At 44.2% G+C, this 18,954-nt stretch overlaps 1 protein-coding gene across 1 annotated transcript; it reads left to right on the plus strand.

Moving 5' to 3' along the window:
- The first annotated feature begins 9,408 nt into the window (after positions 1-9,408).
- LOC147187011 (serine/threonine-protein kinase H1-like) lies at positions 9,409-18,662 on the plus strand. Its single transcript, XM_086102089.1, has 4 exons — positions 9,409-9,671; positions 11,689-12,164; positions 12,277-12,518; positions 18,387-18,662. Exons 1-4 carry the CDS (start codon positions 9,409-9,411, stop codon positions 18,660-18,662), a joined length of 1,257 nt encoding a protein of 418 aa, XP_085958215.1.
- The last annotated feature ends 292 nt before the right edge of the window (positions 18,663-18,954 follow it).

Genomic DNA, 18,954 nt, shown 5'->3' on the forward strand with positions numbered 1-18,954 from the left:
CAAAGCTTAAATGTGGCATCTGGACAGTTTGGCAGTTTTCAGAGAGAGGTGTTGAGCGCTGACTTTAATGAAGATGCATCACGCCTGTTGCAGATTTATCTCCCCTCGTATGGCAGAGCAGATGCTCGCCGAGTGAACCCGATGATTTTTTTTTCCTTTAAGCCCCCTACCGCCACCACCCTCTCATCAACCCATCAAAGCAAAAAAGGCACAGAGCCCAGCAGCACGTCTGTTTGCGGCCCTGCAAAGCATGCTGGGAAATGGGGTGGAGATGGGGAATGAAACCTGATCAGTGTTTCCACCAATTAAAAAGGATCCAAGAGGATGTCCTGTGCTCATATAACGTACTTCAAATCGAGCTATAAATGCTGAAATCACTTAAAAATTGTAAATGTGGTTTGGCAGTTGGTTGGCTGGTTGGTTCGTTCACTGGTTTGTTTGTCATTGTCATTGCAAGTCAAATTTTTTAAAATAATTTTTTGAAGTTCTTTTTTTTTTTTGTTCATTCCATCACTCCTTCTTTAGTTTGTCACATTTGTCGTAATTTTTTAAGTTGGGCTGCTTCGTTAGATCGGTAGTTGGCTAGCTAGCTTGCTAGCAAGTTCGTCAGAGTTGCCTCTCTGTTGAATGTTTGTAATACTCTTGAAGTTTGCGTTGTTTGGTTGTTGTTTTTATAATGTTGGATAAATTTGCCAAAATACCCCAAAAGAAATGTCATGGCCATTACTCAACTCTCCTCTTATTTACTTTTGTGAATGAACTGCATTCATTGATTTTGACCTTGCATGCAACGTTAGCATGTAGCTACAGGTACATCTGAGCACGGTTGTTTTCTGTTTTTGTTGTTTTTGTTTTTCCATTTTGCTCCCAAGAGCACCGAGGCGGATCTTATTTCCACCAGAAGAGCTTGACTACATCTTTATCGCAATAACATGCCTGAAGCGCATCTCATTTCTTGGAGGGCCTCCCACTCCCGATTGGTATCCGACGCTTGATTTACGCTTGCGCTAATGTACAGCCGAGTCCTCCGGCCGTCCATGTATGATCTGCTTTGTGCCAATTTGTGTTTAGCGTTCCCTTTGACCTCGTCCGTCTTATCTGCCAGGCGCAGGCGTGAAGGACGAGCGCCAAAGCCAACGCAAACGTTTATTGACTTGTAAATATTGCAAATGGAACGGCCACGTCCTTGCGCGCCGTTTCCAATTACGGCGGGGTAATAAGAAGCCTTTGTTGGGTCAACGCTGTCACGTCTCGCCACCTGATTGGCTACAATGCGAGCTCGCGTAGTCTAGACCCGTGGCGCTTGGAGCTTTCGGCGAATAAGTGCGTGAGCAGGATGGCACATTTTTATAATGCTGGTCTTCATTTGGGGGCTGTTGCATGCGTGAACATGTCTTCCGGTTTAATCTGATTGGAATTTTTTTTTTCTGCATCATATTATATATGTTGAATGATTCTTTCCATTGCATGCTAAAACCCATTTTTAAAAGAAAAAAATATATTTGACACAATTATTTCTTATCATTTATTTATTTCATGATAAAAGAAACATAATTGCATGGAATGGCAAATTGACATTTAAAAAAATACGAAAAATATTTAATCAAATAAAAATAATTGTAAATGCCAGTAGTTACATTGAAGCGATTAATACAAACTGCATTGAACAAATGAATTCATCATAAAGTGGAATTTAAAATAAAATCTATTTTTTGAGTTTTAATAACGGAATACATTCTATCAATTAAAAAGTACATTTGATAACATAAAATACATTCGTGTTTCAAAAAAAAAAATCTGTTCATGAAATGGAATAAATGAAGGGCATGTGTGTCCACCCGCGTCTTTAATATTATTCATGCTTCCTTTTGTTTCATTATTCCACTTGCGTTTTCGTTAGTATTTTCCAATAGTGTTATATTTAAAAACTGATTTGCAGCAGGTGCTCCTATACCTTTATATGAATTGAAAAAAGAAATCCAAACATAAACGTTGGCCTCGTGCCGTGAAGGTTGCTATGGTAGCCGGTGCGTTAATTTCACTCGGAGCGGAAAACGACTCGCCTGCGTTCATTTGTATATTAAGACATGATGGCGGCCATCTGTTGTGGTTGCTGCACTGTTCTGTTGACACATTCCTTCTGAAAAAGAGGTTTGATCGTAAAAACAAGCGAGCGTGCTCTTTAGTCCTGCATAAATCAGCAAAGTCCAAATTCGTGCATTCACCCATTCATCAACCTTTTTGATTGTGTTAACACTGCGGCCATGTCCCAAATCAATTGAGTGTCGATTGAGTTGTTTTTAGCTTTGTAGTAATGTGTCCATCGGGAGAGTTCATCCATTCATAAGCCACGTGAATGTGTTAATTGTCTAGTACCGCCTGAGTCAGGAGTCCTCATTAGTTCATTCCTTCAGTCATTTAAAAGAGGTGCGAGAACCTTTTACTGACGAATGTTGCAGTGAGGACACTGTGGCGAGTCCATATTCATTCATTCATTAGCCACGTAAAGGGCCGCAGTCTGACGAGCCCTCGTTCATTTATAAGACACGTGAAGTATTGTACTTTTTTTTTTTTTTTTGTCATGTCTCTTTCTGGAGAGTCCTCATGAATTTATTCCAGATTGTTCCCTCAAGAGGTTGGAAAAAGGTGAGATGATGGGCAAAAAAAAAAAAAAAAAAAAACCCCAGTCAAAAGTCAGTCAGATTAATTTTTTTTAAAAATGGCTGCAGGCCTTGCGGGAGTTCTAAAGGTTTTCTTCTTTCTCATTTTAATCCCTCACCGCTGAAGGAGCAGCTGAGCCAATTAGACGGTGAATTAAAAGCGGGACCCGATGACCCCCACGACACTTGATAATCAGTGGCCCAATCATTACGTGCCAGATAACAAGCTCTGATTTGCTCCGTTATTACAGCTCGGCCACAATGCCGCAGCCGCCGTGAGCGTTGGCCTTTCCACACATGGGGTGACTTTCGGGCGGCCACAAGTTCGAGTTGGCCGCCAAACACGCAAGCGTCTGCCCGCTACTTTGTCTGACACCGATTGACAGGTGCCGCACTTAGAGGACTAATCTGTGCCGGTCTGTAAAAAATGTAAAAATATAAAGTCGAAATGTGCCGCAACTTCTGAACTAAACATGTTGATTGTTTGTCGAACAACTAGCTCGGAATTTGAACAAAAATTGCAAGACAGTGACACCGTGTCCATCCTACAATGTCCAAAAAGGCTGTCAGATGCTATCCCGTGAAATATGTAATTCGTAATATGGCTGATGCATTAAATTGGAGGTAATAGAAAATGTTAGTTTGGCATTAACATTTTTCATAAAATTTAGATGAACATGCTACAAATTGAATCAAAAATTACCCAGAAAAAACCCCCCAGATAAATCCAATAAAATCTAATCAGGTATCTAAACCAAAAAAATAAATAAATGTTGAATAAAAATATAATTCTATGAAAAATTACTTTAAAAAGGAAATATAAATGTCATGAAAATGAATGATTGAAAATAACAAAAAAAAAATACAAAATTTTAAAAATGTAGAAATTAACAAAAAAAATAAAACAAAGAAATCTATTCTAAATTAAATGTGCAATATAAAACTAGCCTGCAAAATTTTAAAAATGTAGAAATTAACAAAAAAAAAACCAAAAAAAATCTATTCTAAATTAAATTTGTAATATAAAATTAGCCTGCACCTCTAAATTGTTTACTGCGAGAGGGAATGTATATGACCAGTTGTTGAGTTGGAAGCAGAAACCAGGACACACGAGTTCCCTCCAAAAGTATTGGAACGGCATGGTCAACAAGGTAATTGAACTTGCCATTCCAATACTTTTGGAATGGACTGTTTGCGAGGTGGGCGTGGCCTCTACTTCCATTCTTTTCCTTTCCCCCGACTCCTTTGTCAGCATCTCCTCCACACCTGCAAAAACCTCTTCCGCGGGAGAGTGGTGGCGTAAATCAGTCGGGCTGCTGAGAGTGCGGCGACGGCGGAGCTAAGCGAGGGCTCGAAATTGTACCGTGATAAATATTGAGAGGCGCAATGAGCAATGGTTTTCTCACGGCGCAGCATGAAATGTGGCTTTGTGATTGGATGCCGGCGCCAAGTAGGTTACGAGAGAGAACGCCAAGGTTAAGCATCCCTGATCGAGTGTCCGAGATGGAGGGCGGGTGAAAGGCAAAGACGAGGGAGGACAACATGCTTAGGTCAACATATTCATTACGCATTCATCATCAATCCATCATTCATTCATCGATCACCAATCTGGCTTTCAGCATCCTCGGCATGTGTCGTTTCTCAATTTCAAGATTCCCGCCATGTATTCCAATAAAAGACGATTCGATACGCATTTCGACAGACAGGTTGCGATGCGCTTCAAGGACGGTTCGATTTTAAAGCGGAACGATTCAGTTCGATTCAGCGTGATGGCGATTCAATGCAAGAGTATGATGCAAGGAGTGTCTTGTTATCGTTTTATATGCAGAGGAAAGAACTTAGCGGTACCATAACGTGTTATTTCCTTTCAAGATATACCTCTCCAATAAATGACGATACGATAGTATGTCGACATAGCATAGATCAAATTCATTTTGATTCACTGCATTCGCGTCTTTGTAAATCCAAACCGATTTTTCAGATTTCAATCATCCCCTCAGTCGAGTCAGCCTCAATGTGGCGCAGCTATACAATAAATATCAATTTCAAGTATTTTCATTTCCGGACAAAGCCATCAAATTTCCGTGTCAGAATGACATTTGGGGTTGTTGCTTTTTTTGTTGTTGTTGTTGTTGTCGATGTTAAATGTCAAAACGGCTCGACTTTGACCTGGACAGTATGTCAGGGTTAAGACAATGAACATTTTTTTCATTCAACGGTTGCTTCCCAGAACTTCGGCAATGAGAACACAGGGAAAGCTGTTGACAAATCATCCCGTCCCTCTCACCTTGCCGCATTGTTGTCACAACTAGCTGCGCTGACCAAGGTCCCCTCAGGTGCTTCGGCACGCGATTATCTCGCCGCCCCCTTCGTCTTATCATCTCAGAGCAGAACTCCTGGATTGAATCGTCCAGAAATGATTACCCTGGCACTTCGTGTTCCCGTTAATCACTGATTGTAACCAGTGCACAGGAATATTTCCTGGGTTGCTCTCGAGGCGTCTCTGGCAATCAAGCTGCCTGTCAGCTGATGTTGAATGTCGCGGGCGGCAACGGCGGGTGCTTATGCCGCATTTCTGGCCCGCTTCCTTGTTTGATTCCTGCCTGCCAGCGTTGCCGCCGGCCGCTGCTTTTAAGGAAGCATTCTCCGCAGAGTCAGGTTAGACTCAATTTCACAGACAGGTCTGCGCCGCTGTGGGAGTGGTCACAGCCAACTTCAACCATGGCCAATCAGTGGCTCACTTTTCATTCCCTGTAAATGTGACACTCTCGTCTAGTGTAGGAGGTCACCCCAAGGACCCCATGAGCAACCCATGGGCTTGTTCTAAAAATAGCTCACCAGTGAAAAGATCACTTGAGAATTATATTTGCAGATATTTATAGAAATAGCGTTGCATCGGGACATTGATTCCATTCAAATGAAATCATTGTCGATTATTGTGAGAAATGATAAACATGATCTGATATGAACCATTGCGGCCTTTAAAATGACCTCGAATATTGAGCGACATACTGCTTCACCAAATCCGACTCTCTTATTTACAGCCTGTTCTGGTAAATTTCCATGACACTTGGCATCAAATAAATGTGTTATGACAGCTAAAACAGCCCTTTTAAGATAATTTATAGTGTCAAGTGTGGCGCGCCGTCTCTCAAGCTGGCTAATTGAACGCGTGCCGCCCCTTTAAACGCGGACGTACAGTGGCTGGCGATTGGTTTTTGATTGATGCGCCAGCAGGCGCTAATTGGGAGGCTCCTGCCGTCATGGCGCAAATTAGCCGAGCTCGTCTTTGTGGTGGTGATGGACGACGGGACATGACGGGTGACAGGCACTCGCGCGTCCTCATTGTACCAAGTCAAACAGGACCGTCCTTTGGTTACACAAGGATAATCGTGCTGAGTTTAATTGGCACTGCCTGGGAGTTATTCGCACAAACGCACACCCAAGGTTTTCCTTGGCTGGAAAGGTGGACGTAACCTTTGCGAGGCCTTTGCTTGATCCATTTGTTATCCCCTCTCACCTTTGCGAGTGATAGATCACGACACAGAGGGAGGATCATCTTGCATCGCTCCCGCCCGTTGAAGACACCAAGTGGCGACACGGGCGCTCTTGTTTTTGTTTTTTCAACATGTACGATGCCAAATTCTTAAATTTACGGTTCAGCACGCAAATTGGCCGAATCAAGGTCGCTACCAAATACGAAAAACGGGCACGCTTTTGAGTTCTTGGCCAATGGCGTACGGTGGCGAAGTTTGACAATTGCGCGGAAAAACTCAGATGAACTTTGTGATCCCCACACGTCTTCATTACTCCAAATTATTCTGACGATCCAAACTTTCCTGATTCGTATCCCTGCGGATCGACGATGACAATTAGAACGATAAATCTTAGCAATTTACGTTTCGGTACTTTTACTGACTGGTTAAATGACGAGAGCGAACAAGTAGCTTACACAATCAACTCAGTCAGTGAAATGTAATTAGAAGGGGGAAAAAGGGGCGCGGTGGGGAAACCACACAGCAAGGCTCAAATTTGATTGATTGCTTGTGATGCCGAGAAATGAAAAGAAATGATCAATTTGCATCTTAATCACATTATTCGCGCCACTTAAATTAATTCGTTAGTCTTGATTAGATGAGTATTGGAGTGACGGTGAGCATGTAAAAAGCAGCAGAAGCACCTTGTATTTAATACTTTCATCATACTGTATCATGATGACATCATGCTAACCCAAAAAAAATAAAATCTAAAAACGAGTCGCCGTGTTTGAGCGCAAGACGATCCGGTCCCGCAAGCGTTGCGACATTTGGCCGCGGTGAAACTGTGGCACGGTGATGGATGTGTTGCACATATTAGACTCGCGTCACTTCTGTTTCTGCCACGAGCAAAGCTAAATAATTGAAAACTTCCAGATCCACATGCAATATATCATCTGGACCCTCGCCCTGCCCCAATCCCAAAAGAAACTGTTTCTGCCTCACTTTTTGTTATTTTAACAAAGAGGAGCTCGCACAAGGCAGCATTGGCAGTATCCAAAGGAATAATAGCTTCATAATAATCCATATACCGTACTTTACGCACAATAAGCTGCACCTGCAATGCATGGCCTATTTTAAAACTGTGTTCATTTATAGGGCGTGCCGCATTATAAGACGCATAGAACAGAAGCTACAACCATGGCCGTGGTTGTGTTATGCATCCACTAGATGGAGCTACGCTAAATGGAATACAAAACAATGCACCTTTTTGCAGATTGATCCATATATGAGGCGCACCGGATTATAAGGCGCACCATCGGCTTTTGAGAAAATTTTATGCTTTTTTTGTGCGCCTTATAGTGTGGAAAATGTGTGTGTGTGTGTGTGTGTGTGTGTCACATACACCAGTTCTTTTTTCCACTATAATTATAGCTAGTCGTATAATTAACTCATTCAGTACCAGCCAATTCTAGACCAAGTTCAAAAACGTCTTTGGGAGTGAATGAGTTAAGTTTTCATTGTGTTTTTTTTAAATATTAATTTTAGTGGTAGATATTTTCTCAGCTTTCATCAACTCTCATAACCTTGTTGGATTCTCCAACAAATGTAACTGTTGCAGCTTGAAGGGGGGTGGGGGCGGGGCAGCATCAAGTTGCGCAAACAGGCTGATGAAACCGTAAACACTCCCCGGGGGAGGTAATGGAGCGCCTGACAGGTTGGTGGCGGTCTGACCGCCCTTAAGGTCCGGAGGCTCACTTACGCGTGTCGCGGCGTCATTTATCAGAGCGGGCGGCCATCTTGTGATCACACTGCTGACTCCCCGTAGGTGGTCTTCGCAAGGGCGATTATTTAGCTCCTCACTGCTGAGGTGATGCCTGAAACGCCACAGGCACAAAGGAATACGCAATCAAGAACAACACAGAAAGAAGAAAAGCAAAGCAGTCAAGAATATTCATTGTCAGAAACGGACTGTTCCCTACAGCATTCCCTCAACAAAATCACCTCCCCCCCAAAAAAAAGAATTGCTGAAGAAAAAAATGGAATCCAATTTTTGTCCCCAAAAATATTTCTATGCGTCACCTGGGCCGTGAAAAAAGTGATGTCACCGTTTATAATATTTCTACTTCTAATATATATATATATTGTTTTGTTCATCCAAAAATTATAGCTGTGCCCTCACAAATTCAAGCAAATACTTTTTCAAACTAATACTTTTATTTTTGAGAGAACTGTCGTCGCTGTACATGTGTAACAGCATCAATTAAGCCATTAGCTGCATAAATGCAGTCAGCAGCTATTGCATTTTGTGTCCAGTAGCACATGACTTTTTACTGTGTGTGTGTGTGTGTGTGTGTTTGTGTTTGTGTTTGTGTTTGTGTTTGTGTGTGTGTTTGTGTGTGTGTGTGTGTGTGTGTGTGTGTGTGTGTGTGTGTGTGTGTGTGTGTGTGTGTGTGTGTGTGTGTGTGTGTGTGTGTGTGTGTGTGTGTGTGTGTGCGTGCGTGTGTGTGTGCGCCACTTGTGAGTTGCTCAGGAACAAGTTCCAAAAAGTAAAATGAAATATTAAGCTGTGTGCATGTGTGTGTTTGTGTGTGTGTGTGTGTGTGTGTGTGTGAAACCAAACAAGCACAGTGTTTCTATTCAAAACGGTGATGCAAGACGCATGTAAACACGTCCACCCAAGCATTCAGCCATTTTGTCCCAACTTTTCTGAGCTGTGCTGACAACCACACGCTTAAAATAAATAAATAAATAAATAAATCTCAAACGCACACACACAGAAGAGGGCACTTTTATCACTCCATTTTTTAATATATTTTTTATTCTACAAGAAAGCTAGTGGCTGTGAGTATTGCTGTTTTATTTCCACTCAATACGAAACATTGTATTTCATTCATGAATTAATTGTTTATTCAATTCAATTGCCCCTTTTATTGTTCCCCAACTTAAAATAAAAACTCGGCTAATTGTTTAAAAAAAATCCAAGTGAATTTCCACAGAAAACTACAATTAGTATGATATTTTACTTTTCAGGCTGCTTTTTATTTATTTATTTATTTTTAGGGGTGGGGGGTTAAACGTCATGTCATTTGAGCTCCATTGTGTCCTCGGCCAGTTGAGCACGGACAATGCCTTCAAAGCACTTTCCTATTTGCGTGACACTTTCAGGATGAAGAAATGACACCTGCTCAGTGGGCGGGACTTCACACGCACGCCTCACATCAAGCACCTGGCTTGACTTGTGTGGCGCAAGCAAGCCACCGTCAAATCAGATGATGGGCTGCACGACCAGCAAGGTGCTTTCGACCCAAAATGAAAATGAGAAGACAAAGCGCCACGTGAGCGTGCTGCAGTCGTTGCTCGCTTTCACCAGGGAACGGGACCACCGTGAGCAACCAAAAAAGAACAGTGTGTGGTTTTCCACTAAAAGCAAGAAGACTCTTCCTTCCGGTGAAATGAGGTTTCGAGATGAAAAGCAGCAAGTGAAAAGAGGAGACACATACAAGGACAAGTTTGACGCTCGGGTCACCTCAAGGTAGGAAATTGAAATATTGAAACGTTTAAACCCATCGTATAAAGATGGAATTCGATGGAATGAAAACGAATTTGTGTCACGCTTTGAATCATTTCAATGGTCATTGTGCTGCTGCCTGCCTTGGCCACCTGGGGGCAGTATAAGAGACAGATATTGAACATGGATGTCTGTAAAGTAAAGGCACCCCCTCCTCACAGAGGATCAAGAATATATGATTGTGAGTACAGTGGGATAGACAAAATCGGTGTATAACTGATGACCATTTACCTGCATTTGTGGAGGAAAAAATATTTTAACCCCCCCCCCCAAAATGAGTTTGCTCTGCCCCCACATCACCCCAAAATGTTTTTTCAAGAACTTTCTAAAATATTTTTTAAAAATCAGTAAATAGGTGAATCCGCACGTGCTGAACTGTGAGAATGCGGTAGTCCAGTGTACTATTGTATTGAATGTCGAAATGTGTTGCTCCACTGTTTTTTCAATACGTGTTGCCTTAAGAGTTCAATATGTTAAACATGATGTGATGATGATACAGTATCCACTCATCTGTCAAATTCTGCAACAAGCTAAGCTGTGCACTGTTACTACCTGTAAAGTATCACTCTGCTGTTCGTAGCCTGGCGGCCAAAAAGCTAATTTCAACAGGCACACTTGTCTGTACCAAGGTGGGCAATGTACTTGTGTTATCCTGTAAATTAACACTCGACCGTTGTTCACCAAAATGCTAACATTACGACAGCAAGTTGCGGCCCGGTCGTTAGCTGTGGTGCTAACGGGCTTAGCTAAAGCTAGCCAGCTTTGTCGAAACCGCGCTGCTCAGTCTCTTCTGTCTCCCTCGTCCATATGCGATGTAAACTTTGCGTCTTGACCTCTTTTGTCACTTTATGAAATCACTTCAAGGCACAGTGCGGTACATTTTTCTTGTACTTGCTTGACGCGAGCAACTCCAACGACATGGGGTGGTCAATTACTTCAAGAGATGATTAAACAACAACAAATCCACCGAATCCTCAAGGACCAATTAATCATGGATTGTTATGCCCATGTCACTAATTCCCTCCACTCCAGACACAACCATCTTGGCAATAACAAACGTCTTATGTACACTAATAAACTTTTTTTTTCTCCCCTATTTCTTCTGGTATTCGAAAATTAAGAGTATCCCGGTGGCTCTGGTGAGCACTTTCTACTTTGTATGGTGTGCCAACGTCTCCCAAATGACAGCATTACAGCTAATTGCGTATCTTCCCTCGCCTTTGTAATTATGTTATCAAAAGAGTGAAAACATAAAGCTCGCCACCTGTGGAGCGTCTCGCTCTCATGGTGAAAGCAGTCGAGAAGGATATAATTAAGGCTTTCAAGCAAGCAAGATAATGTATAAAATTGGAGCATGTGCAGGGAGGAATTGTTTACCAGGAAACATCCGATACAGTATGAGTTCACACAAACAATTAGGGGGTGTAATATTCAGACATGCGTTCATTTTTTCTTTTTTTAAATAATGGAACCGCAGTGCAGTGACTGTCAATGGCAGTGGTCCCCAAGTTTTAAAGCACCGGTACTGACAGCAAAGTTTGTTTGTGTGTGTTATCAATATTTGATATTGTTGTGTTAGTGCAAACTGCACCGTAAGCATCCCATGAGTTTCTCTTTCACCCAAAAAAAGTAAATAAAATAAGAAATCATCTTTCCAACCATACCCACTGTAGACCGAAACATCACCTTGAAACCAAGTTACTTGCCCACCCGTGACTTTTCCCGCGCCGTTAGAGTCCTAATGTCTGCTATCGTGGTTATATTTAGCTTTCAAATCCTGGATTTGCTCGGCTCCCTTTCGAAACCTCCCTCTTGGTTCAATTCAGTCCCACTTCATTGAACGAGAAGTCACTTTTCTCCTCATGAGTGAGAATTTTCTCCATCCCGCTGACAATGAGAGTGCATACGTGCGCCAGATGTGCCGACAGATGCGACCGCCGTGCTCCGATGACTCATCAGCGCTCCCATTCTGCCTCATCAGATACCATATCAAGGCTCTGATCGGTCGCGGCAGCTTCAGCCGGGTGGTGCGTGCCGAGCACAGGACCAGTCGCCGACCCTTCGCCATCAAACTGATGGAGGTGGAGGCCCCCCAGGCTCGGGAGGTGTGCGCGGCCGAGCTTGCGGTGCTGCGGCGGGTCAACCACGCTAACGTGGTCCGCCTGGTGGAGGTGTTCCAGTGTCCGAGGCGCGTCTATGTGGTTCTGGAGCTGGCCACGGGCGGGGAGCTTCTGGACCGCGTCGTCAGCAGGGGGCACTACACGGAGCGGGACGCCGCCCGGGCCCTGCGTATGGTCCTGGCCGGGGTTGGCTACCTCCACTCCCTGGGGATCACCCACAGAGATTTGAAGCCAGAGAATCTTCTTTACTACCACCCGGGCGTCGATTCCCGCCTACTGGTGACTGACTTCGGGCTGGCAACATTCGGAGGCGCGGCGTTATCAAGCAGCAGTCGGAGTAAGTCACGTACAGTCAATTCAAGTCGAGTCCTTCATAAATCCGAGAATTGGCAATTGAAGTCTCACTCGAATCGAGTTGTGTTGATCGAGTTCTTCATCTCTGATTTCAGGTGCCCAAAGTGGAGACGCCACTGGGACGAACAGCACTTGGTCCTTACGAACCACATGTGGAACGCCGGAGTACATGGCCCCGGAGGTGGTGCTGAGGAAACCCTACTCGTGTGCCGTGGACATGTGGGCTGTCGGAGTGATTGCTTACATCACGCTGAGCGGGTGCATGCCCTTTGAGGATGACACCCAAACTCGGCTCTTCAGGTCCATCCTGGGGGGCAAGTTCAGCTTTCGTGGAAATGTAAGTTACCAGTTTCACCACTTGTTCTGGATTTTAGCGAGGCGACAAGGTTTATGATGAGGCAGGACGTTCGTCTCATGGGTGGTCCCTGAAATACTTTGAATCTGTTTTTTTTTTTTTTTTTTTACCATAGTTCATAGTTCGTGCTCTTGATCAGAGTCCCTGAAAATGTAACCGTCCGCAGCTGTAGTTAGTCCCACAAGCAAGATAAGTCGGTGAAATTGCTGAACCTACCCGGTCAATCAGTCATGTCGGAAGGAGCCATTTTAGAGGGGCGCCACCACCATGGGGAGAACCAGGTGGGATCCCCCAGGGTTTATAAATTGAGTTTGTAACAGCACTGAAAAAAAGAATCGGGTTTCTTTTCATGGGTCGTAGTTGTGCTTCTTACCTGTGGCTGTGACTTCCTTTGGCTGGAGTTGGTCACACCTCGGCCATCGCAGTATTCCCACAAGCAGAAGTTGAAAGCCTACAAGCTCTTTGCGAGTGTAAATTGGAAAAATGTACAGTGAGCATGTCGCAGCAGAGGCATTCGGGGTGTGTGTGCGCGTGTGTTTGTGAAGAAAAGAACACGGATATGCTAAATTTAGCCCAATCTCCCGCCTGCTTCAGCACTTGCGAGAAGGCAACAAAAGGGCACCGCGTGTTCTCCGGGAGATGAGGTATGTATTTTTAACAGTAAAACTCTGAGGTGAGTTTGGCACTGTGCGTTCCCGCTTATCTCGGATTATTCACTTGCCCATAATCTGACATTTTAGTCCGAGGTCTTGGAATGTTATCCCGGTGTTACTTTGATACTCCACCCACCAAACAACAAATCCACTGAATGCTCTGGTTTTACTTAAGTTTCACCTTGGCTTTTTGCCATATTTTCTGTTGTCTACATTCTTGTTCATGTTAGCACTGACCTACATTTAGAACCTCCATTCCAGTGTTTGTAAACACTGCGAAATTCTTCTAATTAATTCCCAACAGCCAATCGTCTTCGTTTCATAGCATTTCTCCCGACTACACTTCTTCCTAATAGTATCTTTCCACAGAGAAGAATGTAGAATGCTTTTGGAGGTTTTAGACCGTATGCTTTGTTAGCAGCAGGTAGGTTAACGTAACATGCTAAGTGCCCCCATGTTAGCCTTTAACCCAGTTTCATTGGCCTTTTTATATCGTAGCGTTCTACCGGGATTGATGCTGAACCTTTACGTAGGTGACTTGAAATTTGAAACAGTGTGGTGTGTTAGCAGCTACTATGCTAACGTAACATGCTAACTGCTACCAAGTTAGCATTTAACCCAGTCCCATGTAGTCTTCTGAAGTCGTACCTCGTTTCAGGTTCATGACAAAGAATGCTAGTCGCTCCGAGAGTTTGTCATTCAGTCAATAATGAATTTACAGTGCAGTACTGTATGTTGCAGTTGGTATGCTAACCTAAAATGCTACTAGCATGTCCATTAGCCTTTTGAAATACATGTAGTAGCTTTGCAGATGATGTGGAACACTTATGGGCCTGCGGTTCGACAGATTGTCCACCGATCAACGTGCCAGGATGCGACGGCCGGCCCACTTCTAAATGGCTAGCTCGTCTTTGTGTCCACGTGAGTGCGCGTCCTGGGAGTTCACCAGTAAGATGAAGGTGACTGAAATGGCGCTTTTCCCAAAACCTTACCTTATGGGTCCCTGCATGCAAAGCCCTCGCAGCACCACGGACATTCAATCACACCAACCCAACATGCCCCCCCCCCCCCCACACACACACACACACAAATATATAGACGCTCACACTCCTCTGAGGTGCAACCACCACTTGCCCGGGGGCACGCGCCACAGTGTCACCCTGATGTGTTTACCCAGCAGTGCGAAGGAGGAGGCGAGCAGAGGAGTCGGAGATGGATTGCAGGGGGGATTTGGGAGGGTGGTGGGCGCTGTGGCTGCAGTGCTACACTTAGCGGGAAGCCATTTGAGCATCCATTCCTGCTGTTTAAGGTACGAGCATGCGTGCCGTTGTCACAAGTCGGGACAATTCACTGCGCTTGTAGAATGACTAGGGCGTATTTGCTCCATTTTTTTTTCACTTCTGTATGGGATATCTGCACATTAGTAGGACGAATTCTCCTTACAAGTAGGACAAGTAGGCAAAACTGTGCACTAGTTAACATCTGTGCGCACCTATCTTCATTCATGAAGCACCAACACCGCTTATCCTGAACAGGATCGCGGGGGGTGCCGGAGCCTAGTCTGACGAAAGGCAGACTATACCCCGAACTGGTCGCCAGTCAGTCAATCGCAGGGCACATAGCGAGACGAGCAACCATTCACACCCACATCGTCGCTGAGTGGGAACCGATCCCACTCTGCTGGCTCTCAAGTCAGGCGAGTGTACCACGACATTAGAAGCGACAAATTGCAAAGCAAATGCATGACTGAAGTCCAGTAAAACTTGACACTGAGCGTGCGATGACGAAATGTATTTCGGTTTCTTTGAACCTGCATTTGCTCCTCACTGAAAAGGCGAGTCCAAATATTTTCACTTTTATTTTATTTTCAAAGCAAATTCAGTTTTCTAAATTCAAATTAACTGTGAGAGACCTAAGCAAAAGCAATCGATTGCCCATACACAGAGCTCCTCTTCGGCTAATCAGCACTTTCATTTGATTTTATTTTTTATTTTTTTGAAAGTCGAACCTCCTAAGCAGGTCTTAACCTTTTATGGCACCTTTGTAAACTAGTTTTTTTTCCTCACAAGTGACATTTCCCTCAAGTGGGGAACTACTAGTACACGTAGGAGAAGACCGTAAGAAGGATATCAAATAAATACTCTCAAGGCAGGGCAGGAGGAAGAATGGGTGTCGCCTGTGGGGGCGGAGGGGGGGCTTTTTTGCACCGTGTGTGTGTGTGTGTGTGAGACAGATGTAAAGCTAAATAATTCCCTCCCACAAGATTCCCCCTGACTGCATTGTGCTGCACACTTTCGTCTTGATGACCCAAAGCAAACATCTGCAGCAAGCCAGCATCGGATTTAAAAAAAATGGGAAGAAAAGCAAAGAGTGAAGCCAGCCTGCCCCCTAGCGAGTGCGGCGCGAACACATCTGGCGGGTGTGTGATTATTGTACATGACAGCACAATCCCCCGTATTGATGTTTACATTCAGGGAGTTGAGCGGCGGCTCGCGTTTTCTTACGATTTCCATTCGGTTGGGGTGTGAAATGTTCTTTTGGAGGAGGTTTTACATTTGAGGTTTGGCATCAAACGCCGCATAGGGTTGTCAGTCAGGGCTGCAAGCGCTCCAATGACTCATTCGCTTTCGAACCGCTTTTCTGAACATACGATGTGTGACTTCAATCCATGCCAAGAAAAAAAAGAATCAAATAATAATCTAAATCTGCATGTCCATGGCCATGACTCATGCTACAAAATGCAAATCTTTACTTTTTAATGGGAACTTAATGGGAGTTTGTCTTATTTTTAGATTTTTTTTTTTCTAAATTTGATGTATATTGTCAGGGAAAAAAAATACAGAAATATTTGTTTCGAAGTAGGATATCTTATTTGCATTTATTATGTTATATGCACTGTATATAATTCTAAAATATGTGTTGTGTATGTATAACTTATGTTAAAAACTAATATATATTAAATCATTTTCAAATATAAAGTCACCGCAGAAAGATTTTTTTTTCTCATTGTACATTTGAATTTAAAAGTAAAAACTCATCGAATGATTCATAAAAGGAATGCAACAATGAATCCCCAAAAATATGATGGCTGTCATAAATTCTACTTTGATAGCATTTGGGTTTTTTTGTTTGTTTTTTAAATTTGTTTAAATTATGGCATTTGTCGGAAAAGGCAGCGTCAGAGTTATCGAATCCCTTTTGCTCTTTCATCGAATTGTTGCCTTGCAGGTCAAGTCAGGATGGATAACAGACATTATGAAGTGGGGGGTGGGGTGAGGGTGAGAAGGGGGAGGGGGGACTCGGGCTGCATGCTTATTCACGCTTTAACGAGATGTAGCTTAATGAAGCAAGCGTTCCCTCAAGGTTTCGCCCTCGATGCCTGATCGGAGCTGCTCCGCGCTTCCTCCGCAGTGATATATGGCTCCCTCGCTCCCTCCCAACACAATAAAGCCTTTGTTTGTTTGCGCACGAGAAGATAACCCTCCTGCAGGTGGCTCACTTCCCGGGGAACAACAACACACTTCTTTGTTTGTGCCACCGCAGCACTGATGGAGGGGAGCAAAACTTTTACTAGGCTCACTTGCTTCCCCCCCCCCCCCCCCCACCCTTCCCGACTGTCTCATGTGTGCGTACGTGTGGTGGCAGAGTGTTGGATAAAAGATGCCAACAGGTACACTCTCCGGCGTAGCTTTGAGGCATTTATTTTAGTCTCATCAATGTCACTCTGAGGATGAATGAAGTCGAACCAGGGCTGTCCAAATTTTTCATTTGAGGGCTGCAAAAGGGTGCAAGGGGAATCTAATTAAAAAAGAACAAGCAAGCGAATCAAGGAAAATGCTACAGTATATATACTTTGGGGGGGGGGGGGGCTGTGTCAAATGTCAAGGGCCGCAAACAAATAAATGGCGGGCTGCAAATGGCCCCAAGGCCATAGTTTAGACACCACTGAAGTAGAGCATCGGTTCTCAAACCAGTGTCCGCATAACTTCTGGGTCCTCATATTCATTTGCAATCCATTATGTTGGATCGTTTTTTTTGGGGGGGGGTTTCGCCCCTCCGAAATGCATAACATCAATCATGGCGCCGGATGAAGAAAAAAGGTGCGTTCGTGTCCCAATACTTTTGTCCAGGCCCTCTTCGTCAGACCGGGTTTTGTATTGTTGAGCTCCCCACCATTGGCGATTTCACACTCGATTAAGCGTCATTATCCCGTAAGAAGAGATGATGCCTGAGACCTCCCCAAAGGCAAAAGCGAGAGATTTGCGCGCTAACGCTTGATTGGAGAATGGGAGGATTGAAGAGTGGATTAAAGCTTTGCAAAGACATTACTTCATTGTTGCCGTTGTTTGTCAGTTTGAAAACAACGCTTCAGTCTACCTGCGTGGGGGAAATATTTGATTCCGTACAAGCCTTCCGCCGCAAAGGTTACAGTTTTCCTCAGGCTGACCTCTGCTGCCGAGCCAAAAAAGGCACCATGAATTATTTAACAACGTTGAATTAGAAGGAGAATGGTCTTTATCGCCAGGAACATGCATATTCACCAAAGTTGACCTCTAAATTGAACTTGTATAGCAGCAGTGAACGGGCCGCCCAGTTGTTTGCTATTCACAAATTCAAACGGGGACAAGTCGTCTCAAGTCATCTTTCCCCATTGAAATAAATGGGAATTTCATTAATCTGTTCCAGCCCTCCTACAGACAAACGGGATTGTAATGTTACAGTCAAGTTTTTTGAAAAGAAAAATAGCACAGTACATGCAGGAGCAATTGCTCATTATTCCACGGTGTTTGTTCTTCACAGATGATAAAGAATAAATGCCTGTGAGTATGACTATTTGTTTAATGTTGGGTAATAAGTAAATTTCAACTGGGAATGGCATGAAACAGCTTGGAGTCTCCTCTCTCGATGACTCGAAAGCAGCGCAGAGAAGTCAGGAACAAAGTGGTTGGACCGCCGAGGCTGCTCTTATTAGTCAGGCTCAACCCTCTGATGTTCAGCTTTCGTTTGGTGTTCTGCTCGTTAAAGCTCTCCGTCGCACTTTGATGCTTGAAAGTCGGGCTTTCGAGAGACTTTTAGCCTCTGTCGTGAGATCATCTTTTTTTTTTTCCCAAGGCCAGGTGAGACGGGAGGGACTCATTACCTCCGCCAAGCACAAAAGGCTATGTTTTTACTCTCATTATTATCCTATCTTCTACAGCCATGGCCCTCCGTTTCCAATCCCGCCAAAGACTTCATCCGGGCTCTGCTGGAATCGGACCCGGCCCGCCGTCTTCGTGCCGAGCAAGCCTCGCGTCACCCGTGGATTCTCACCACAGCCGACGGATCCCCGATGAAAAACCTCCACCGATCCATCTCCCGGAACTTGCGGCGGCGGGCGTCCCGGAACTCTTCCCGATGCCAGAGCAGGACCACAAACTCGGCGGCGGAAGTCTGCCCGATATCCAAACGCCATGCTGCAGCATTAGCTTGGTAAGGGGAAGTGGGGGAGAAAAACTACAATTAATATGGGGGGGGGGGGGGCGAACAAACTACATTAGCTCTCAAAACGAAAGAAAACTGACAGTGTCAGCGTCTTGGTTAATCGTTTTCAATCTAAAGTGCCAGTGAGTGTACAAGTGCAACACTGCGTTAAACCGCCGAGATTCAGCAGATCTGCGACGCGTAATGATGTTTGGTGACTTGCTTGAGGACACATTTGTCCCTCCAGTAGGAATTATTGGATTCTTTAGAAAAGCAGATCGTTATCTAGCCCCCGCTGGCTGACC

Source organism: Hippocampus guttulatus, chromosome 21, assembly GCF_054856545.1.
Source record: "Hippocampus guttulatus isolate MCC_2025c chromosome 21, RoL_Hgut_1.0, whole genome shotgun sequence".
Classification (NCBI taxonomy): Eukaryota; Metazoa; Chordata; class Actinopteri; order Syngnathiformes; family Syngnathidae; genus Hippocampus; species Hippocampus guttulatus.

Excerpts from the sequence above, each read along its gene's own strand:
- LOC147187011 (XM_086102089.1), top strand. The coding sequence starts at position 9,409 with ATGATGGGCTGCACGACCAGCAAGGTGCTTTCGACCCAAAATGAAAAT. Across the intron at positions 9,672-11,688 it reads GACGCTCGGGTCACCTCAAG|ATACCATATCAAGGCTCTGA; the intron begins GTAGGAAATTGA and ends CTGCCTCATCAG. Across the intron at positions 12,519-18,386 it reads AGTTCAGCTTTCGTGGAAAT|CCATGGCCCTCCGTTTCCAA; the intron begins GTAAGTTACCAG and ends TATCTTCTACAG.